The sequence below is a fragment of the Onychomys torridus genome, chromosome 3, assembly GCF_903995425.1.
Source record: "Onychomys torridus chromosome 3, mOncTor1.1, whole genome shotgun sequence".
NCBI classification, from domain to species: domain Eukaryota; kingdom Metazoa; phylum Chordata; class Mammalia; order Rodentia; family Cricetidae; genus Onychomys; species Onychomys torridus.
Genome location: NC_050445.1, coordinates 72,479,096 through 72,504,217, shown reverse-complemented (window position 1 = coordinate 72,504,217; position 25,122 = coordinate 72,479,096). Strand labels below are relative to the sequence as shown.

At 38.1% G+C, this 25,122-nt stretch overlaps 1 protein-coding gene across 2 annotated transcripts in view; it reads right to left on the bottom strand.

The window, feature by feature from the left end:
* Positions 1-25,122, bottom strand: part of Sema3d (semaphorin 3D) — a 196,642-nt gene that overhangs the window by 88,344 nt on the left and 83,176 nt on the right. For both annotated transcript variants that reach the window (XM_036182046.1, XM_036182045.1), the window contains exon 3: positions 19,168-19,328. In XM_036182046.1, coding sequence (XP_036037939.1) covers positions 19,168-19,328 — 161 coding nt within the window. The remainder of the gene's footprint in view (positions 1-19,167; positions 19,329-25,122) is intronic.

Sequence of the window (25,122 nt, the reverse complement as noted above, 5' to 3'; positions counted from 1 at the left end):
GTGTGTGTGTGTGTGTGTGTGAGAGAGAGAGAGAGAGAGAGAGAGAGAGAGAGAGAGAGAGGGAAAGGGGGAAAGAATATAATAATATATATTCACATAGTCTCAATTTTTAACATTTTTATATCTAAGGTCAAGAGAATCTTAAATAAATACTTCAGTAAGTGCATATCAAAACAGCCCATTTACAGAATCATGTTTAAGGATATAGTAGCATGCTGTTTATAAAAGTCAGTTCTATTATGGTTAGACAATGTGAATGGGTTTGAAACACTGGCCAATCAGTATTCTTACTGCTCTCTAATTTTATTAGTAACAAAGTATTATTTGTATCTTCTTGTGCTTAGTACTCAGACATAATCCTAGCATATTAAAAGTTGCATTAAGCAGGCTAAAACAAAGCATATATGCCTGTTTTACTGGTGGCTCTCATAGAAAGTCATTCACAGATAATTTCTTTCACTTAGCAAAGACTCATATTATTCTTAAAATATATCTTAAAAGAGATCTACTAATAATTTCTCACATGAATCTACGTGTATGAATATATCATAACAATAGTTTTAGTTTTAAATTTCTTTAGCATTTTTCTTAATTGTGAAAAAACTTAGTCAAGGAACTTAGAACTAAAATACTACAATTATTGCTTCATTCATAAATATGAGATTCATTAGTATCTTTTATTTACAACTCATCTAATTCATTTACAGTTGTCATTTACTAAGGTGAAAATGTCACACAATTTATTTTTAAGTAGTTAATGTTAGGGAAATTACAGAAACATTCAAATAATGATAAATCCTTATAACAACATCCAAAGGAAATCCTAATTATATCTGCTCTTTGTTTCATCTTTAAGAGGCACTTTAATTGACTCAAGTTAGCAAGCATAAGGTTGGTCCAATGTCCTTTGGCCTAATTCAGATAGGCTAAAGACTGAAGAGGACACCAGAGAGGAAGTTGCAATGTGTTCATAAAACCTAATTAAAGACAAAACTTCAGAACCCCAGAGACTGCAGACATTTGTAGCAAAGGGCAGGATGCAAATATATGATTGATTGTAACAAAGCTGGGAAAATGTTTTGCTAATGAGGTGTGGATTTGAGCAGTAAATAGAAGACTGACAACTCTGGGTCCTAAGGAGAGACTGAGGTGGACTTGAATCATAGATGTTGAAAGGAAACCATGTGGGCACTGCCGAAGGGAAAGCTGGGTGATTGTGACGGACATGGGGAGGAACTGGTAGAGACCGAAAGTCTGACCACTCAGTTGTTTTTTCTTTCCATTTTAACCTACAGGTAAGGGCAGAGCTATAGGATTTCCCAGAAATACTTTCAGATCACAAGATGGATCCAGGCCCAGCTCATCTGGCTACTGCTGGGTGTCTAACCTTCTATGGATGATCTTGGCGTAGACAGCTGTCAGTCTCCTAACATATTCCCAGGAAACCTTTTTCCTTGACCAGTGTAAGTAGCTTCCCAGGAATCCCACCACAATTTGAAATAATAAAGCAATTTAAAAATACTTGTTTCCTTTCTTTCTTCTTCGTCAACTATTTTCTCATCTAACAAGATGCACTGTGAAAACAGACAGCCTGACCTATTTGTTCTCCACAGTCCCTGAAGAATCTGGAGGAGGAGGAGAACACAGTAGTAGATCATCGAAAGTATGTGTTGCAAAAAAGAGAGAAAAACACTAACAAACAAATTAAAATAAATTCTAAGAAACACACTAATGGTTTGGTAATGTTCCACTTATGACCCAATTACTCTTATCCATGCCTTCCTAAAAATCTGTAAGGAATACTGTTTATTTCTCCCATTTTAACTTCTGAAATCTTTATAAACTTTATTAAGAAAACCATTCAAATAAATAAAAAGCAACACACACCCAAAACAACCAGATCTAACTTCTTTCCAACTCAGTAAACTACTATGTGGTTAGAATAGCCTTTGGAATAGAGCTGTGGAACTTCATGTTAGATCTTACATGTTCATGAATATATTTTAAGCACTTACCCACCAAACCCAAAATATCCATGACTATGGAGCAGATAATGTCCTGAGTGAATGTGTATTTTTGACATGAGCACTGACATGTCAAAGACCCCAATGCCTCAGATCCGTGGGACAGTGGGGCCTTTCCCTGGTCAGAATACCTACGTTGACAGCACATGCAGAGTGTATCAACCACAGCTTCCTCCTCCCATAGCATTGCAGCTGAGACTGCTTTCCTGCAGGAACCACTCTAGCTAGCCTGCCTCTCTTTCAGTTGTATATAATGGATGCACTGGGTTTTTAGGCTGCTGCGGCATATCCATCACAGCACACAGCCCACCCTACCACAGCTTCTCTGTAGGTATGCCTGTGAATTCTTTAGGTCCCATCACATCAGTCAGGTCATTCTAGAGCTGTGCAGAAAAATAGCTTTATATCTGCTTTCATAACTTGAGTCTATAACCTGCATTCAGTCCTTGTTCATCCCTTTATTCTAAGCCTTTCCCATGCATTTTCTTCAAGTTATACTGTTATATTCAATTGCCTTCTTAAGGAGTCTGTGACTTATTGGGGTTTGGTGACTAGTGAGGACAAATGGAATGGGCAGCGCTTCTTCCTACCCTCTTTTTGACCTGTAATGTCTACATACTGAGCACTGAAGAATTGGTTTTGGGAAATTTCCCTTGGAACTGGAAGCATAGGCGTTCTGGCCACAGTTCTGGCAGGAGACTGAGTCATCTGCGCGCCCCCCACCCCCCTTCTGACAGTCCATTACAGTGACCAGATGGGACCTGCATATCGGAACTGAGCTAAGGAGCCAGCACATCCATGAACGGGACAATTGTTCGCAGCTCTGATTACAGGACAGCTTGTGCTCAGTAGGCAATGGGAAAAGATTGAACAGCATTGATTGTAAGTAGAGTGTCTCATAGAAAAACTTCATGTATTATGCTATCTGCTTGGTTCTGAGGATTTATAGTCTCTTAATTTTATGTATTAAATAAGAAAATTGGTGTCTTTCTTCAATCAGTAGCAATCTTAGGTGAGGAGGTTATTTACTCCAATTCTCTTCTCTGTACATAGCAGGCTCACAGAGTGCAGCATTGTGTGCAGCAGCTTTGTGCAGACAAAGAGGGAGTGAATAGAACTCCAGTCAGGCCATTCTTATTTATAAAGGAATTTCTTATTATACCGAGACACAAAAAGCAAGGCAGGATCCTTTCATATAGTACTTAGTTGTAAACTTCCCCGAGGAAAGGGAAATAGCAAAGGCCCTTTTCATGTTAGCATGGAAGGGTGCTTAAACACTGCAGCAAAGGCACTAGATTTATAGTTACAAACTCAGTTATTTCATACGTGCTAAAGAATAAGGACACAATTTGATGAACTTTAGCTACATCGAGCACTTTTGTAATTACTCACTTTGGATAGTAAGGGCAAGAAAAAAGCTACATCATCATTGGGATGTGGAAGAAAAATCTCTCATACTGATAAGCTTATAATTACTTTATAGTCTAATTAAAACTTCCGATTTTCTTAGACTTTAAAAGTTTTAGCTCAAGTAATTTAATATTTTTTTTTTTTTGAGCTGAGGATTGAACCCAGGGCCTTGAGCTTGCTAAGCAAGCGCTCTACCACTGAGCTAAATCCCCAACCCAAGTAATTTAATTTTAATTCAGTAATTCATTCTGAAAGATTCTGGTTTTGTTTCTTTGTTGTTATTGTTCAATAACCACAAAGATAAAGTCCTTAAATAATTGTCAGGGTCAATGCTTAACTTTAGCAAAATAAATCGTCTAAGGTTGTTTAACAAAAACAATCCTTCTGTGAGGACAGATTAAAAACTTATGTTGTTTTGATACACTGTCTTCTCACTTTGAAAATCACAGGAAACCTCTTTTTTTTTTTTAAAACCCGAGCACATTTATTATTTTGTCACAATGAACAGTTTTTTCCAAAAGAAAAAAAAAGTACTTTACATACAAAATAAGTTTAAGATGCCTTACAGAGAAAAAAAATAAGTTCTATACTGATTTGCCTGTAAGCCTGTTAGTAGAGATTTAAATATCAGGTTTTTCTTGGGATCCAGTTAACAAGCTTTCTTCCTTTACTTAAAATCAATCTCTCTCTCTCTCCCTCCCTCTCTCTGTCTCTGTCTCTTTCCCTCTCTCCTCCCCTCTGTGTGTGTGTGTGTGTGTGTGTGTGTGTGTGCATGTGTGTGTGTGTGTGTGTGTGTGTGTATGTGTATGTATATCTGTGTGTGTCTTACTGTTTAGTTGAGGCCTACCTAATTCACCCAGAATCCTCCTGACTCAACCTTCCTAGCGATAGAGTTATAAGCATGCACAATCTGCCAACCTAGGAAATTTTTATTACTTTATTTCTACACTTCATCTTAGCTAAAAAGCCAAAGGTCAATTCACTTTGGATTACTACTACATCAATTTGAATTCACTGAACATTTATATATATAAATTTAAAAATCTCAGTTTCAAGAGAAAACAATTTAAAATTAATTGGATAAAAGGTTAAAGATGATTAGGCATTATTTCCAAATAAAGCAACTAATTTAATTATGGAGATTGTTTAAAATGGGTCTTGGGGATCCTCAAAAGCTCCTGCTCTTCAGCTTTCCTGTGAGTTCATGTCTAAAGGGAGCAGACAGTAAGTGATGGGGAAATGAGTGATCATGCTTGGTGGTTAAACTGGTATTAGCCTACACAGCCGTGTATGCACAGACATTTGATGGCTACCCACAGGATCAACCAGAGGCATAGTAAAAGGCTTCCATGAAACAGGCAGAAGCCATGATCAAAAGTGGTATGTTTCAAGTAGGTTGCAGATCTTCCCTTTTAATACCCCCTTTTTTTCTTTCTATGTCCCTTTCCAATAGCTTAAGCATGCTCTCCCCAGGCAAATTCCCATATAGCTGCGCCAGCCTCCACTGCTGAACATGCTGGCTCTCTGGAACCCTAACTCAAAACGGTTGTTTTCTTCTTCCTCTTCTTCATCTCCTCCTGGCAGTTGCTGAGATTTACAGCTCATCTACCCTGTTGTTTTCTTTTAATGTTAAATGAAATTGGCCTTCAGCTTAACAAAATGAGGGGAAGTGATATTCCTCCTTAGCACAGTGTTGGGCATCCCAACACTGTGGGAGAGGAGGTTTCTATTCCCTGAGAGGGAGGCACACTATAAGTTTAGGCTGCATGGATGGCTCAGCTGTTAAGAGTGCACACTGCTCCTTCAGAGGAACCCATTTCAATTCCCAGCACCCAATATCCAGCACCTCACAACTGTCCCTAACTCCATTTCCAGGGGCTCTGAATCTTTTGACTTACGTAGCACCTGCTCTCACAGACACATACCCTCAAAGAGACACAGAGAAAGACAGACAAAAAGACAGACAGACATACAGATACACTTTTAAAATAATAAAAAATTGATCTTCTATGGGGGTTGTCAGTGAGATTATCTTAGGTCTAGTTCAAGAAGGTCAAGTGTAAACCCTAGAAGTGGAAGACTCTCGGTGATAGAATTCATCTCATGGTGAAGCCTCACACCGGAGGGACACTGCAGTCACCCTTGTGTTTCTGGAAAAGGAAACACTCCAGTCTCATAATCTAAACAAAGCTGCCTGTGCAGGGAAGGCAACTTTAATAGACCCTTCCTTGACACTTGTCTGCATCTATAGTGAGACTCACTCTACCCTTACAGGCTTGAACTGGTTCTAAAACATGTAACATTTTCACATTAAAAATTTCCCAAATTCATTAAATTAGGAGTCTCACCAATTTACATAACTAAACAGAATTTATTAGATATTACATTCCACTGTCAGCCACGATGATGTAAAGAAAGAGAAGTGAAATGAAGGGAGAGAATTAGGTTTTATATTATTACTGAAATTTATATGTAGAGAGCTCTAGCTTTCCTGTGAATCACTGCTGGTACAGCTTAAAGTTGACTGAGAAGGCAGAAAATCTTCATTTACAGTCAAAGTAACTGACAATACATGTCTAGAAACCATAGTTCCTTAAGCTCTTTTAAAAATGCCAAGTATGGTCATTATTATAATGTCTATGCTGAATATGTTCATTTTTTAAATTATTCCGCCTCCCCACCCTTTTTTTTTATTCATTTTGGGTACCCCAGCCCATGGAATGGCTCTGTTCACTTTTAGAATGGATCTTCCCACCTCAATGAACCTAACCTAGATGATCCCTTACAGGCATGTGGTGTAAGACAGAAGGAAACCAATTATAAGGGACCATTATCTTCAAGATTCTAATTTCCTCCTTTAGCTTTCTACACCTTGTTGAACTATACTCAGTTCCTTCCAGCCCCCTTCAAGGGCATTTGAGGGGCTTCTGTCTACTCTGTTCCTTTTGGGGGGTGGTGTCAGAAGTGGGATATGAAGCCACGCCTCCAGGGGAGCGGGCGGGCGGGCGGCCGTGAGGCGAGTCACCACCTGTCTCAAAACCAACCCGGTGAGCTCCCTCCCGGCCCCGGCCGGGGGGCGGGCGCCGGCGGCTTTGGTGACTCTAGATAACCTCGGGCCCACAGGCGACCCATTCGAACGTCTGCCCTATCAACTTTCGATGGTAGTCGCCGTGCCTACCATAGGTTGTTTAGGTAGATAAGACTTACAGAGTTATTGTCACCTACGCTTGTCATCTCTATAATTATGTTAGTTATGTTATCCAGATTTATAAATACATATGTCAGATGGACAGGTAATCTTCAAACACTTCATGGACCTAGAGAATATGGCATTTAAATAACTTAGAATTCTGTTGACGTGAGACACAATTGCTCCTGGCAGTACCAATTTGATCCCAAGAGAATGTTGGGCTTCTAAGACATTTCCATTTGGAAGTTTGTCTTCTTGGCACAAAATGGCCTACCGGGCAAAAGAACTGCCCTTGCCTCAACTGCTGACAGTACAAATGCTGTCCTTTTTGGACAAGCGGGACACAAGGAAAGCGACCACTATACTTTGCCAAGACAGGGTAAGATGGTCTTTCAGAATTCCTGCTTCTGAAAATGGTCTGTCAGATAGTCTAGGCCTGTAGCCAATTTGAATGCACCAACGATACTGAGAAAAAACATTAGGTGACTGTCCAGGCTGCCAGCTGTCTCTGTCTACTCTTGCAAGACTCCCGAAAGTTGCTTGCGTCCTTCTCCCACTTCTCAGGTATTATTATATTCCTTCTCAGGTCTTTGATGAGGTTGGAGATTAGCAGTTATAGTTACAACTTAGTATATATACATATATAATATCTTAGATAGAATATATTAAGTATTAGACTCAGATTCTTTAGGATAGGACACCTTTTGGAATGATCTTTGTAACATGCCACCTACCCATGCCCTAGACTTCCCTGGATTTTAGTATGTGTTTTTTTGCTTGATATTGTTTGCACTTATTGTAATTCCAACTTATCTAGGTCATTATCCCTCATTACTCCTGGATAATATTTGATAACCATCTCTTTGTATATAGTCTTGTATTAGGTTAGAACTTTCTTATTTAGACAAAAGGGGGAGATGTAGTGGATAGCCATCCCAGCATTGGCCTGGAAGTTCCAACCCCCATTGAGGCTTTGGTAATGGTCCCGCCTACAAGGCAGGGTGGAGGAGGAAGCGGAAGACCAAGGATCGAGAGGAGGTCTCTCTTGGTTCCGGGCCCCTGGACGCTGGAGGTAGACCGAGCAGAGTTCTCCAGAGAACACCGCCAGACTGCGCTATAGCTTTGCCAGACCCTGCAACCTACCCCTTCATTTGTAAGTTACCCCACAAAAAAAAAAAAAAAAAAACAAAAAAAAACCTCCCTTTTAACCACGTGGAGTGGCCTTAATAATTTCACCAATAGGCATGCCCAGAAATTTGTTTTCAGGGTGATTTTAAATGCCATCAGAGTTAACCATCTTGTCAACTTGACATCGAAATACATCATTTTTTTCCCCAAAATACTTTTATTGATTGTTTGGAAAATTTCACATAATGCAACATGTTCTTACTACATCCTGTACAGAAGAGTAACAAATTGCCCATGCATGGCTGACCTGTCCACATTCTTCTCTGTTCTTTCTGACTGTAGAAATGGGACAGGCTTTGATGGCTTTGGAAGGAAATTTCAGCTCCCTTAATTTAATCAAGAAAGTCTAGTCATAGGAGAGGCAAGATCCTTTGACATTTTATTTTTTAAACATGGTTTTCCTTATCCTAACTGAACAAAAGAAAATACTTATCAAGATCCAATTTCAAATATGAACCACTTAAAGTTAACCAATATCCATTATTTCAAAAACTCTCTCATCTATATTGAATTAGTTCAAATCTAAGGATGATGGAGTTTTTCCTCCTCTCTGTATTCCTCCTTGTGATATATGAGCTGTCTCTCTTTTTATATATTTAAAAATCATTTGTGTAGCTGGAAGTTTTCCTGTGTCCTGCCCAGTCCTGTGGCCTCATAGTCCTGCAGCCACTTATAAAATAATCATTCAGAGGCTTAATATTAATTATCAACTGTATGGCCATGGCCTATGGTTCAATTTTCTTGCTAGCTAGCTCTTAAAACTAAACTCAGCCCATTTCCATTAATCTATATGCTGCCACATGTTCTGTAGCTTTACCTGTGTGTTTTACATGCTGCTCCCTGGATGGTGGGATGGTGTCTCCCTCACCTCTGTCTCTCTCTTCCTGTCTCTCTCCTGGAATTCCTGCCTGCCTCTAAGCTACCTTGCCATAGGCCAAACAGCTTTATTTATCAGCCAATCAGAGCAACACATATTCACAGCATACAGAAAGACATTCCACAGAACATCTAATATTTTATAATTATGTCATGTCTTTCATCCTTAACTAAATTAATGAAGTTGGTGATCATGCAAACATTTATATAAAAGCTGGATTTTATATTCTACTACAGAATGAACTTTATATTCATTCTAATAGCAGAAGCTAAATGGGTGTAAGAAATGAAGAAAAAAGTGTCCTATAAGGGATAATAGAAAAAATATTCAAAGTACATTCATTTATAAAACATTTTCAGCTTTATCCATGTAGTGAGCAGCAGTGATTTCAGGACCCGAGATTACTAAAACCAAAACAATACAAGTAAGACTGTCTCATCTAAATTCTGCTAAAAATATATTCAGTGACATCCAAAGATGTTCTTACTTTACTAAGTCATTTTTTGGTTATTTTAATTTTACAAACTATGTCACCTATACTGCAAATATTTACTGCATAAAACAAAATATTATTACCCATAGCACATGCAAGTCCATTCTTCTTCTATATCCTTGAATAAGAACATTTTATACTGTTGCACAAATTTTGTATCAAGGTAAAGATAATGCTAACACCAAGGCTATCCCAGAAATGGACCATAATACATGTAAACCTTTTCTTCTGTTTCTGTATCTTGATCTATCTGTGAACCGTTTATATTGTTGAAATCATCTTGCACCCAAGTGAGGACAGTGCTGACATCATGAATATCTGACAGACAGGAAGAACTGGGAGCTCAGTAGATCGCTGAGCACCACCTCCATAGCCACTAAGCTCTGTACTCTAGTATTATTAGGAAATATTTTTACTAGGATAAATATATTTTGTAAAGATTTGTTTCTTTTTTCTTTCCACTTTTTTAGTCTCATACTATACTTCAGATCTGCAATGGGTCCAAATGCTTAGTCCTCAACCAATGACATTGCCAGGACAGCGGAACTTGATTAAGACTGCAAAGTGACTTCAAGGTCAGCTTGACCTTTACAATAAGACCCTGGCTCACAAACTGAAGGGTAGGGATACAGCTGAGTGCTAGAGAGCTCCTTGCTCTCTTCCTCAGACTGTTGTCTTCTTTGTAGCCACAAAAAAAGGCACTTGGGCACACGAGCCTGCACTGCTATGGGCCACCACAACTGCTCACCAAACTAGGCATTGAAAATCCAAAACTGTGGGGAGTCCAAAAACACAAGACAAAGCTGCCTTACACAGTGCATTAACTACTTATATTTGTAGTTCTTTGATTGTTAGCTGAAAGTTTCTTCATTAATTGCAGTACATAAATTAGTTATTCCCTTTAAGAAAAGCACCGAAATGAACAATTTCTAAGGCAGAATGAACAATATCAAAGAACCCTACATTTAAGGAGCATATACTTGGGTAGGGGTGTGTGGTGATATTTTATTTGTGCTGAAATGTGATATTTCACTTGTATGTTAATAAATACAGTTGTCTGAAGATCAGAGGTCAAATAGCCATAAACAGAAGTCAGGTGGTGGTAGCCCACACCCTTAATCCAATCACAAGGCAGGTAGAGTCTCTGTGTGTTCAAGGACACAGCCAAGCGTGGTGACTAGAGCCTTTAATCCCAGTACCAACCATAGAGACCTGGAGGTCTGTATAGACAGGCAGTGAAGAGGAAGTCATGTAGCTGGGCTTAGAGTCAATGAGAAGACAGAACAGGAAGGCAATAAAAGCACAGTTTAGACAGGAAGAAGGTCTCTTGCTGGGGAAGCTACAGCGTGGTGCTAAGCTAAGGTTAGTCGTGGCTATTCCCTATTTCTCTGATCTCTTCGGCTATTACTTCTGTATTTGGCTCTGTGTTTCTTATTTAATAAGTCTGTTCAGAAGTACATCTACAGGGGTGTTTTAATAATTACACAAGATAAGACACCTGGCACTCCTATAAATTCATGGAATGCTATAGTGAATGGAAACCATAAGCTGGTGGTGAGGCCAAGTCTTGGGAGCCATCTGTTACAAGAGACTACATCTGGATGAATGCCTTCAGGAATCCAAAGGAGATGAACCAAAGTGAGGAGTCTCAGGAAGATTCAGCAAAGGCAAACCTTTATGACTAGATTATTCATTTTGCAAGGCATTAATAGGTTACTTAGAAGAAACAGAGGTAGGTTTGGGATAAGGAAAGGAGGGGTAGGAAAGAGGCTGGGATTTTTTAATTCCAGTGGCCATGATGTGAGAAAAATAATAATAAAAAACTTTGGTTGATTAATATTCTAATTATTCTAATTATTCTTATTCTTATTATTATTATTATTATTATTATTATTATTGGTTTTTCAAGACAGGGTTTCTCTGTGTAGCTTTGCACTTTTCCTGGATCTCTCTCTGTTGACCAGGATGGCTCTGAAATCACAAAGATCTGCCTGCTGGGATTAAAGGCATGTGTGACCACCGCCCTGAGATATTTTATATCAGTACTGTTAATGGAATGTATTGAAAGGTTTGCCACATTTGGTTGGGTCTGTCAGCTGAGGCTTTTGCTGATACTGATGTTTCCCTCTCCGGGGTGCTGATTTGAAACACTCACTAATATTCCAATGATGAATCCTATCTCAGTGTTGGTGTCTAGGGTAACAAAATACACACACATACACATAAGAGCTAAATGACTGGGACAAGTCTATGTCCTTCCCTTGAAATAGGGTCACTTCTAGGTGGTTTTAAATATCAAATTTAAAATTTTGATCTAGTGTTGAAGTAAGACAAAACTCAATGTGCATTATCTGTTTCAAAACCTGTCCTAGAAGGAATACACAGGTTATCCCCTTACTGAAGGACCAGTTTTTGAAAATCCTGATTAAATTATGAAACATTACATCCATGACACATATTACATTACATTTATACTTGCACTGAATTTTATTCTCTACAAAAATAATCATCCCCCCACTGTACCCCACGTGCACAAAAAGGAAAATAATACAGAAAGTTTTTTTTTGTTGTTGTTGTTTTTCGAGACAGGGTTTCTCTGTGTAGCTTTGCACCTTTCCTGGATCTCGCTTGGTAGACCAAGCCAGCCTTGAACTCACAGAGATCCACCTGGCTCTGCCTCCCCAGTGCTGGGATTAAAGTCGTGCACCACCACAGCCCGGGCAGAAAGAGTCTTTTTACTCTAAATCCAAGAATATTTAAAAGACAAAACAATTTTCATAACATTTATTTTATAGGTAGTGAAAAATGTTCCAAAAACCTAAGTTGACATCCTCACGATTCATTGTCCTTGGCTCAAAAGCCAGCCTGATCAAGAGTAAAGATAGTGCAAAGGGAATCATTAAGTACGTTTTTTCCTAATTCATTTTTATATAACTGTTGTATTTCTGTTTTTACTGTAATCAACAAATGCTTCTGTAAGTGTGAATGACAATGACTACTTTTCAGTGAGCACAATCTTGTTAGTATATGATGCTGACATTCACATTATATGACAAATTTTGCTGTATTCAATTGAGTGCTTTGCACAGACTCTTTCAATTTCCCTTGGGAAAATATTAACAACCAGACACTCATAACTCAATTATGTGCTGTAGATTGCTTTAACTCTAAAGCGCACAAAGGACACCTTCAACCCTCAGAGTCCCAACATGTGTGGTTGCCTTCACAGAGTAGTCTGGATCATTACAGAAGGGCACTGAGCCAATGCAAACCCATGGGTCTAAACACTGCTGAAGTACTGTATCTCAACACTTGCTGGCTACCGTGGAGTACCGTTTACCACTGGAGTGATTTATACAAATTGAAATGGTGGATACCTACATAAACACAAACTGTTTTTAATGCATATAGGACTCTCTTATGAATTACATGTTTTAGAGAGGTACAAAGAAATTTCAGCTATGTGGAAAACCTCTAATTGAATAAAGCATTCAAATAATCATTTATTACAAGAATGTCATAAGAGAACCATATATTTTATAAACATTTACTTTATTAAATATTAGCACATTTTGAGCATGGAATATCGCCAAAGAAAGTTTTGCTTAAAATAGTCACAGAGGAAGTTGTGCCATTGCAACTTATTTTAAGCGATGATCTAATACACTCAGTTCAGATAAATGAACGCTTTCTTCCAATCCCTGAAGGCAAAGAGGAGAACAAGAACAGATTCCCTTAAAAGCATGAATTGCTTTTTGTTATTACACTAAACCAAGTCATATTTGGGAAAATGCATTGTAAGCCCGATTGTATGAAAGCAAAAATGCAAAATTAAAACATTTTCTTTAGCTTTGTTTGTAGAAAGTGTCATCTTCTGCTAAGATATTTGCTGATAACTGGGATATTACCAGATATCATGAATACTTTTAAAATAAATTCCTGAATAAAAAATATAACCTTAAGAACAGATAGAGTGGAACCACAGTATTAGAGTGGAGGGCACACCTTAAATTCTAGCACATATTCTACTATTTATTTCATGTTACCCTAAATAATAAATACATAGGCTACAGGATAAGTGTAATGTTTAAAAGATTGTCTTTTACTATGTAATGAATTGAGAGAGTTTGGGAAAAACTCCATGCAGTATTTTAGCTCCCCATTTTTCTTATAGAAACATAGCTTTCATTAATGCATGTATAGTCATTTTCTTTCAATAACACTTAGCAAATTTGAACATTCAAAACAAAAACAAAAGCAACTCATTTTCTCTCATGAGATATCAAAAATGTATAGAACTACTGTTCTCCCTCCTGGAATGGCAGCCTCCTGGAGGTGACAGCAGGAGGAGGATCATCAAGGCTGTAAGTCAGCCTGAGCTATGGAGTAAGACCCTATCTCAAAGAAACAAAAGCAAGCAAGTCAGAAAAAGAAGATTGTAAAACAAAGCGAAAGTCTGCCTATGTTCAGGTGTTCATCAAGCAACAATAGCACTTATGCAAACAAGCATTTGCATGCAGACTAAAACCTCAAGGACAAACCTTATTCAAATAACCAAGCCACTGGTGTTTAGTCATAAAACATATTTAATTCATAGAAGAGTCAAAGAATGGCCATTATATGTGAATGCAATAAGGTAGTTCAACGTCTCAGGATGATAGCTTGTAAACAGAACTCAATACTGTCTCTGATTTACCTGAATCTTACAAGGCTTCTACTGTTTGTGAAGATAAGTAAACTGACAATTACAGATGCCTCACAAGTTGAGAATACTTCACACATTTTGCATTTTCAATTTTCAATCCCTCTGGTCTTGGAATCTATAGGTTTCACTGTGGGTAATATTTGCAAACTCTTAGAAAATGCTAATTGATAATACCTAAACTTTTATTTTCAGCAATGTTGGTTAACTTGTAGGATATAATGGAAATTGTATTTTGGATTTGAATTTGCAATTCTTTTGTGATTTTAAAGATTTTATTTAAATTTAATTGAAATTGACATTCAAAACATGATAATTTAAAAATGAGGAAAGTACCATTTTATGTTTTACACATGTACTAATTAAGTAATATTTAGATCACATTAAATCTCTCTGTCTCCTCATGTATCATTTCTTTATGGTAGTAACATTCAAAATCCCTTCCTCTACCATTTTTTTTCCATGAATTTCTCATAGCTGACCTTGAACTCACCATTGTCCTCCCTCAGCTACCTGAGTATGCAGATTAAAGATGTATATCGCTGTACCTGTTTTGTTTTGTTTTAAAATTGCGGAAACACAGTTTATAACTGCCTTATGCAATTCCTCTGGTCTGTGACAGCACACATCTGAACTGCTATCTCCTATCCACTGATGTCTTAGTGCCCACGAATCATCTTTCACGAGTCTTCTCTTTTCCCTCCTCTCCCAGCTGCTGATAACTACAGTTTACTCTCAAACATGATAAATTTCTAAATTCTACTTTTGAGTAAGATCATGCACTAGTTGTACTATTTGTCTTGCTTATCTAACTTATCAGAATAATCTCCAATTCTACCTATATTCTTGAAAGTGATTGATGTTGTTCTTTCAATGGCTGAAAAGTTTCTATTGTGTATATATACCTACATTTTCTTCATCCATTGAATAGTTTTTGGATTCATGTTTCTATTTCTTGGTTATTGTAAACAGTTTTGTAAGAAACATGGAAGGGCTGATATTATCTTGACAGATGGATCCCCTTTAGATAATTACTGGATCACATGTTAGTTCTATTTTTTAAAGAGATTGATTCATTTCTTTTTTATGTGTGTTGGTGTTTTGCCTACATGCATGTCTGGGCCCCATATTTGTGTAGTCCTATGGAGAGCATTAGGAGATACCCTATCCTCTGAACTGGAATTACAAATCTTTCCTAGCCACCATACTGTTTTCAATAATAACTGTAACAGCTTGCCTTCTCAGCAATATTATACAAAATGTCTTTTTTTCTCCATATTGTTAACTAGGCTTTATGTGAGTCAGTCTTACTGGAATGTTCTACATTTCTCTGAAAATTAATGATTTTGAACAGTTTTAACACGTTAGTCATGTATCTGTTTCTTTTTGAGACCCCTTCCTTTTCCTTGTGAGTATTTAGGACTGAGTGTCTGCCCTCACACATATTTGGCAAGCACTTCCCCACTTAGCCATATTACCTACATTTCCCCACTTTTATTTTATTTATTTATAGTTATTAAACTATGAGTTGCTTATGTATTCAGAATATTATTATTCATTAACTTTTCTCTATAGTTTGTAGAATCTCTGATTCATACGTTTTCTCTTTTCCTTGATTGTTATTTGTATTATTGTTCAGAAAAAGATTTGATATAATTTCATATCTCTAAATTTTCTTTTTCCTCCTGTGCTTTCAGGGTTTTGTTCTAAAGATATAAAAGGTCTTTGCCTTTTCTGATATTCTGCAACATTTTTTTCTATGGTACCTAGTTTTTTTAATGTCTTATAATTAATTTGAGTTTTATAACTAGAGATAGGCTTCTACCTCCAGTCTTCTGCATGTGCACAGCCAAGTTCTCAAAACTTTTTATTAAAATGGTTTCCTTTTTATGGGATCAGGGGACAAGATGGGGTTTCTCTGTGTCACAACTCTGGCTGCCTGGAACTCACTTTGTAGACCAGGCTGGCCTCAAACTCACAGAGATCCATCTGCCTCTGCCTCCCAAGTCTGGCATTAAAGGTGTGTGCCACCACCGCCCAGCTTAAGTTTTCCTTTTTCAGATGAAGTTCCTTCACACCTTATTAAAAGGCAGCTGAAAGTAGTAGCTTAGCTTGTTCTTTTCCATTGGTCCATTTGTCTGTTTCTACGAAAACTCTAGCTTTACCGTAAATTTTGAACTCAGGCAGTGTAATGTTTCTAGCTTTCTCTTTTTTAGAAAAAATAATTATTGATAAGATTTTAATTTCACATAACCTGTTGAGACTTCCAGTAGTCTAACATCACACTTGAGTGTTCCCTGTGCTGATGAGAACACATACGCGTGAATGCTGAATCAAATGTTCTATGGATATTTGTCAGGCTGAGAATTCAATATAACTCTTAAATTTCTGCTCATTTTTCTGTCTGAATTATTTGTGGATTACCAAAATGGGGCATTAAAGTCTCCCACTATCCTTGAGTGGGAGTCTATCTCCTTCTTTAGTCTATTAATATTTGCTCTTTATATTTGGGTTCTGTGATGTTAAATGCATGCCTAGTTAGAATTCCATTTCTTCTTGTTGAGTGGAACTCACTGTTATCATGTACTGACCTTTCTTGTCTCATTTACTACTTTTCATTTAAAGTCAGTTTTATCTTTAGCACTAGATGGTGTGTAAGTTCATGTTTGAGTGTCTGCTGTTGTGTATTGTCACGTTTTTAGCCCAAAGGACAATCCCGTCCCAGGCGCACCTGGTCTTTGGGTACTGTTTTGTTCACTAGCAGCCAGAGTGCACTCCATAGAATGATAGTCCATTTCCCCATGCTTCTCCTGGGGTTTGGAGTGGCTCAGATATACCGTGTCTACTGTCACCTGCTTGTGGCTTGACATTGTGGGATTATGTCCAGTTTGCTGAGAATCATCACTGAGTTAAAACCTCCAGGAACTATGCTTTGTGTGTGGCCACCAATTCCACAGGATGCCATCACATCCAGAGCCCATGGTACAGAGACAGGACCCAGAGCCCATGTTTCTACTGACTGCCTACCGAAGTGATGCTGGACAGAAGAAAACTCCACTAGGTTAGGGCTTCATGCCTCCTCTTCATACTAGCACTTTTTCAAAAGTCTGTGGACACTGGCCTGGAGCTAAGGGATATTAGGACTTGCACAACCTAGCACTGAGTTCCAATGCAAAGCCATGTGTTAATTATCTTAATTTACCTCAGTGAATGAAGTCTTTCTCTGTGTTGTAAAAGTTTGGGTTGTGTCAGTGAAGGCAGTCCTTTGGCCACTAAAATTGATATTAAGCTGGCCAATGCCCAAATCTCAAAGTCAGAAGAACATGTACTTTTTTAAAAAATTTTTTCTTTATTATTATGTGTTTTAAATTTTATACATCAGCCATGGGTTCCCCTGTCCTCCCCCCTCCCGCCCCCACTCCCACCTTCCTGAACATGTAAAGAGTATACTAAGATCCACGTTATAACTAGTAAAGATACAGAGCAAAACACAAATCCTTTCAATGGCACATTGCTTTCTGCCTGATATAGGATACTTCTGGAGGTATTGTCTTAGAGACCTTGATTAGGGATAGTTAGTTGATCTTTCCCAACTTGAGGCTAGGGCAGTGGTTCTCAACCTGTTGACTGGGAACACTTTGGGATTGCACATCAGATATTTACATTACGTCAGCAACAGGAGCTAAATTACAACTATAAAGTAGCAACAAATAATTGGGGCTCAGAAAACATGAGGAATTGTATTAAGGGGTCACAGCTTTAGGATGGTTAAAAACTACTTGGATAAGGTAATACAGACAATTCTCAGCTTTGTTTTGTTCTGTTTTGTTTTTTTGGAGATAGGGTTTCTCCATGTTTCTCAGCTCTGGCTCTCTTGGAACTCACTCTGTAGACCAGGCTGGCCTTGAACTCACAGAGATACACCTGCCTCTGCCTCTGTGAATGCTGGGATTAAAGGTGTGCACAACCACCAACAAGCCACTTCTCGTCTTTTAATGTTCATATTGAGCTAGGTCATATGCGAGTCTGATAGTTTCAGACCTGTGTTGTCAAAACTTGGGGAGTAGGTAGATACTTGAAATCAATTAGAAGATTGGCCTTGATATAGATCCCAAATAGATTCTATCCCCTTAGCATATATTTCACAAAAGGATGTTGGGGGGCAGGCCTAGAGTACCTGTCTTTGAGCTTTGGCCTCATTCTGTGGTCTTGATAATTTGCCCAGTCTGGTTCTCAATTAAATGGGCCCAGAAGTAAGCCAAACATTCCACCCTGATGAGCTTTAATGCTCCTACTATAGGATAGGTCACTGCCAATGCTCCACCATCTGTGGATTGGCAATAGATGATAGAGAAAGCTTCTGTGTTGACACAGTTCCATAATTTGTTTAATTGGGTTAGGCAAGAGATAGTTTGGAACGTTCAGCCCATCTATGAATTTCACTAGTTCTAGTCAAAGCTGTAGCCTAGACTTAGTTTCCTTTCCCTGACTCAGGTGGGAGGCACCTCTCCCACATGGTTAGCTGGGTTGAGCAGGTAATACAAGCAAGTATTTCCTTCTTAAGCCTTCTTCAATATGTCTTTTCTTATTATCATATTAAAACCAGGATTCATGGTCACTTGTTGGGAGTCTTTAGCTCTTACAAAAATTTCTGGTTATATGAACTGGTCAGACTGGTGTCTGTGGGGTTATGGGTGCTGGAGGATTTTACACAGACATCACCTTTCTCTTTCTCTTTCTCTGTATTAGCTTTAAATAATAAGGCTTCTTAATCAGCTCATAGTTGGAGCATTATGAGTCATTAGCTCAGAATCATTAGGCCTTGGTAGAAATTTATTCAGATGTGAAATAAAAGTGTGGAGAAACAATGTTAAGATGCCACCACAGCCTCGGATCAGAGTACTTATTAATTAAAAATTACTAAAATTTTTATTGTTGCATGTTCAGGTAAGAATATGTGTTTACACTTGATTAATTCACTTGCCACATCTTCATTACAGATGTTTGTTTTTCTAACACATAAGTAGATACTTACAAATTTTTGCTGCCTTTATTCATGTTTTCAGTAGCTTTAATATTATACTCATTGACTCAAAAATATTCATATTACTGAAATCCATAAAAGCATGAAATGTTTGTCAGAGGCAATATGTTTTTAAGTGTCTTCTATTGTTCTGACACATGTAAGACCTCCTGGGTGACACTGTGTCACTAATACAAAGCAGGCATAAGGCACAAAAGAAATTCTGTGAATCCACCAATGATGTATAAAAATAAACTGACCTTCTTAAAGTTTTTGTTTAAGTCCAGCAGACTGAGCAGGAAGACATGGTCCTTGGCTCCTAGGAGCAGCCTGCCTCTCTCCTCATCTAAAAGAAGAGTCCGGAAATCCAGTCCTTCAGATGAACCCAAAAAGGGAATGCAGCTGTTTGAAAGCAGCAGGTCTATGGAAAAGTCAAAATAGGGAAAGGAAGGGAAAATTCTTAGTATGAAATCTATTTACCTGCCCAAATACACATACTGATACACTTTGTGAACATACGTATGCAGCGTGAAAGCTCCAGTGTTGACACATTAGAGCAAGTCTAATCTACACTCCTTCAGAAATAGATACTTGGCCTTGAATATTTGATTGGTTCTGTTCTGTGTATGAAATACATTTTAAAATTAATATAAAATCTTGAACTATAAAATACAAAATAGTGCAAAAGCAGTTCTTAAAATATAATTTAAAGCATTTTCCTTTAGTAATATTTAAAAAATGGTAAACTCAGTTACATCAACAATGTATAAAGCTGTGTGTCATAAATATCATGCACTTTTTTTTTTTTTTTTGGTTTTTCGAGACAGGGTTTCTCTGTGTAGCTTTGCGCCTTTCCTGGAACTTCATTCTGTAGACCAGGCTGGCCTCAAACTCACAGAGATCCTCCTGGCTCTGCCTCCTGAGTGCTGGGATTAAAGGCGTGCGCCACCACCGCCCAGCCCTCTTGCAATTTTTAAAAATTTTATTTAGCATGAAAAATAATGGGATTCTTATTACATTTTCATTCACATTTCACATTCACATTGCTTCCATTTACTGAGGCTTACATGCCGTGGCTTTCTCATCACCCTTTGGTCTTTTCCCTCTCCCTCATCATTCATGTCAAAAGCTTGTGATATTTGTGTTTGTGAATACTATTTCATTGTCTACTTATATTGTAATTCATCCATTCACCCACAGGAAGGGCTAATTTGTTGCTTCCAAGTTCTGGCTGCTACAAATAAAATATATGCATACAAAGTGTTTATGCACATAAATTCTTGATTTCTTTGGAGTAAAGCACAAGAAACAATTGTCTGGTTACATATTTAGTTTCGTTAGAAATTGTCCAACATTCTTTCTAAGATGTCTGAATCAATTTGTTTTTACTAGTGATAGATGCATGTTCTTGTTAGCATCAATGCTGTCAGCATTGTAGATGTGGCCATCTTAAGGGTCACACATGTTGTGTTACTTCAAATTTCTCTGATGATACTGGTATGGTGTATGAGTTCATATGCCTATTTGCTATTTTAATGTCCTTATTGGATATTAGTGTGTTTGATTCTATTCTTTTAAAAATTACGTTGTTTCTTACTATTGAATTTTGGTAGGACTTTTTACAGTTTGGATATCTGACCTTTACGAGACAGGTGTTTTAAAATGTTCACTTTCTTCCAGGCAGTGGTGGCACATGCCTTTAATCCCAGCACTTGGAAGCAGAGCCAGGTGGATCTCTGTGAGTTCTAGGCCAGCCTGATCTACTGAGTAAGATTCAGGACAAGCACCGAAATCACACAGAGAAATGCTGTCTCGAAACAAAATAAAAACAAAACATAAAACAAAAAAAGGTCACTTTCTTGTCTATAATTTCTATATCTTTTTTATTTTCAAGATCTGAAAGAAAAATCTTTTGCAAGTAAAATTTTATTTGGAGAGCTGGAAAAATGACCTTGTGCTAAGGGCACCTGTTATTTTTGCAGAAGAATGTGGATTTGGTTGCTAGCACCCATGTGGTGGTTCCCAACCTCCTGTAATTATAGCACCAAGAGATGAGGTTCTCCCTTCTAGCCTCTGCAGGCACCAGGCAAACCACGGTGCCCCAATACACAAGTAGGCGATCTACTCATGAACATGAAACATGTTTTAAAAAATGTAACAAGTTAAAGACTAATTTTTAATTTTTCAGTGTGTGGGGGCAGGGTGTGTGCTGTGCATGCGTGTGCAGTTCCTTCAGATGCCAGCAGTGCCAGTATCCCTGGAATTAGAGTTACAGGCAGTTATGAGCTGCGGATGCTGGGAAGTGAAGTCTCAAGCTCTGAAAGGGCCACTGAGATAGCCCCCCCTCACCCTTTCTCCCTCTTGGGATGGGGTTTAGGTTGGTGCACTATTTGCATGGTTGTACGCTCACTATATTTTTAATTTCTTTTTTTTTTGAGATTATAGTATAATTGTAGCTTTTCTTTCTTCCCTTTTTCTCCTCTAAATCCTCCCATATACCCCTCCTTTCTCTTTTTCAAGTTTATGGCCTCTTTTTTCATTTACTGTTACATGCATGTATGTACTTATTAATGTATATACATTTCTAAATACATAACTACTACCTGCTCAGTCTGTGTCTGGATAATGTTCCTTGTATGTATGTTTTCATAGCTGACTATTTAGTATTGGGTGACAAACTGCTTTGCTCCTCCCTGGGGAAGACTGTTCTTCCGCTCTCAGTATTGCGTGGTTGTCTGTATTCTTCATGTGGGTTGAGGCCTCCTGGGCTGTCCCCACCCACTCTAGCATGTCTGCTGTTTTCCTTGTACTGTTCATGTTTAGGCAGTCACGTTGGTGAGTCTATGGGTATTCTTTGCAACAGGAAGTCAAGGTAGAAAACATAATGAATCAAAAGGAAGAGTTGTGAAGCACAGTCTCAGTAGAAACATCTGCAAAATAGCTCCCACACCTATTGCTCAGGGACCATTATGGAGACTGGAAGAGGCAAAGATCAGGGAGTTGATGTGAGATCATTTCTCCTAGCAATGCACACTTTCTTACTATTCCCATGTACATTTCATGTTCAGATGTATATTTCAGATAAAATTGTAAACAAAAATGTTGAATTAATCCTGAAAGAAGTATGACCTGAAACTAGAAAAAGAACAAAAACTGGATGTGACCTTCAAATGACCTAGTACAAATCTAACTTTACACGTGAAAGCATTCCATCTTGATAAAGTGAAAATGCACACCCTGAACTTATGTTCTATTGTGTCCAACACGACAATTATATTGTGACCTGTCTGCAGTTTCAGTTCTTTTGGTTTACAACAATCGTTACAGACATTTCTAAATATACTAGATCTTGGCGATGCATTCCTTTTAACTAAAGCAGTAGCTTATATTCGTATAATCCTAGAATACTGATCACCAATAAAGTAGCAATAACAAATTTATCACTTTATTGAGGTTCATTATATGAACATTTTTTAAAAAGCTGATAATTTTGAAGTAATTAACTATTAATACTCTCTTCTACTTTCCATTGAATAATTGTTATTTTGCTCAATATCTAAGAAAGACTTGAAATTTTTAATTTCGAATGTGAAAAAGTTATAAGGTGTAGCACAATCAGAAATATTAAGTGCCTGTAGTCATCAAACAAGGCTACTTGTTTCGTATTTATATAGAACATTTTATGTACACTAGATGGACATTGAAATCTATGCTCATTTTTACTGAGGTAAACATCATTTTCATATGAGAGGTACAATATAGCAATATAATTTTACAACTCCAAATGCCAAGGTCCTATGTTTTTGGCTCATTTCCAATGAACATTCCATACTGGTTATAAGAACTGAGAAGAAAACACTAGAATCAAGGGAATGTCTAGGACAGACATGATTAAAGCGTCTTAAAAGAACACACAAATTTTCACTCAATCAGGCAAATCTGTATTTTCCCTGGGATTTCCCTTAGTAAAAGTAGAAATGTAAAAAATCAAAAGTACTTGAAGAGATTCCCAGGAGTATATTCTCACTTAACTGGTACTCTGTGTGATATAAATCCCCATGACCTCAATTTTCAAAAACTAATGGTTATTCTGAAACATGGATTGCAATGAAAATTACAAAATGCAACATGACCTAGCATGAAAAGTAATGCACAATAGTACAAGAGTTAGATCAAAGCACCAGGGTCCTATCTGTGGCTGACAAATCGTTGGCAGTGTGATTTAGTGACCTAGGACAAGTCCCTTGACTTCTGTGTGTCAGCTTCCTAATACACAAAATGAAGATAATAGAAAGTATATGGCACATCCTGACTGCTTGTAAAGCAAAGGAATTAGTGTGAAACTGGCATTTGAATACTAGTTGGCACACACTACATGCTATGTGTTGATCAACTGCTACAGGGATGATGATGTGTTCTTTTTAACGTTTATGTAAAATCTATGCAAAGAAATCATAACACTTTCAAATTTATATAATTTTCTCAATAAGAAGAAGAGGTAATTTATAGCATTTCTTTTTTTTTCACAACGCTTCTGATTCTTGCCTATTATTCAGAAAAGTTTATATTACAAAAATTAGCCAATTCATGTTTGGAAATATATAAAACTTAATTTCAAAAGGAAGGAAAAGGAACTTTTGAAGTCCTGGCAACTGTATTTTCCCTATGACAGTTCTGAAATGTTGCCTGTTGGGGGGCAAGAGTAGAGTTAGTGATTGGGCAGTCATTAAATCAAATGTAGCCTTGTTAGGGTAGACAAATCCATTTATTCAGGATTATACCCTCTGGTCTAGGATTCCCTGCATGCCACCTGATTGAATAATGGTGGGGATTGATTGACAAGTGTGACAAAGGCCACAGGGCCATATCTTTGTGATGTGAGTTGACGGCTCTGTAAATATAGTCCTTTACTTTCTACCTGGAAACAACCTAGACACCCTTCAACTGAAGAATGGATAAAGAAAATATGGTACATATACACAATGGAGTACTACTCAGCAGAGAAAAACAATGACATCATGAGGTTTGCAGGCAAATGGATGGATCTAGAAAAAATCATCCTGAGTGAGGTAAACCAGACTCAGAAGGACAAACATGGTATATACTCACTCATAGGAGGATACTAGATATAAAACAAAGATGACTAGACTGCTACACAACTCCAGGGAGGATACCTAGAAAACGGGACCCTAGGAAAGAAGCAGGGATCATCCAATGACAGAGAAATGGATGAGATCTACATGAACAACCTGGACGACAGTGGGAGTAATGAAGGGCAAGGTTCGAGGGAAAGAAAGCTTAGGGGAGCAGGAGATCCCAGCTGAATCAGGAACAGAAAAGGAGAACAAGGAATGGTAGACCATGATGGATGAGGACCACATGAGAACAGGAATGGGCAGAGTGCTGGAGAGGTCCCCTGAGGTCCACAGTGATGCATCCTCTGTAGACTGCTGGCAGTGGTCAAGAGAAAGCCTGATCTAACTTAGTCTGGTGATCAGATGGCCAAACACCCTGATGGTCGGGCTGGAACTCTCATCCAGTGACTGATGGAAGTGGATGCAGAGATCTTCAGCCAGGACCCAGGTGGAGCTCCGTATGTCCAATTGTTGAGAAGGAGGAGGGACTGTGGGAGCGTGAATTGTTGAGCCCAGGATTGGAAAAAGCATGGGGACATAAGGTCAGATGAATGGAAACACATGAATTGTGAACCAAAGGCTGTGGAGCCCCCAGCTGGATCAGGCCCTCTGGATAAGTGAGACAGTTGAGTGGCTTAGACTGTTTGGGAGGCATCCAGGCTGTGGGACCTGGACCTGTCCTTAGTGCATGAGCTGGCTGTTTGGAACCTGGGGCTTACACAGGGACTCTTTGCTCATCCTGGAAGGAGGGGACTGGACCTGCCTGTACTGAATCCACCAAGTTTAAATGAATCCCCAGGGGAGTCTTGGCCATGGAGGAGATGGGAATGGAGGGGAGGGATGGGGGCGGGAGGGGGGAGGACAGGGGAACCCATGACTGATGTGTAAAATTAAAACACAAATATAATAAAAAAGGGAAAATTTATAGCATTTCTTAAAGTTATGACTCATAAATGAGAAAATGTTAGTAAATATTGTTGTTCCAGATATTAGCATTAACCTCCACTTTGGGTCAAACAAGTTTTTTATTAAAGAAACACATTATCACATCTTCTAATAAACCAGAAAAATTAAGGTTAA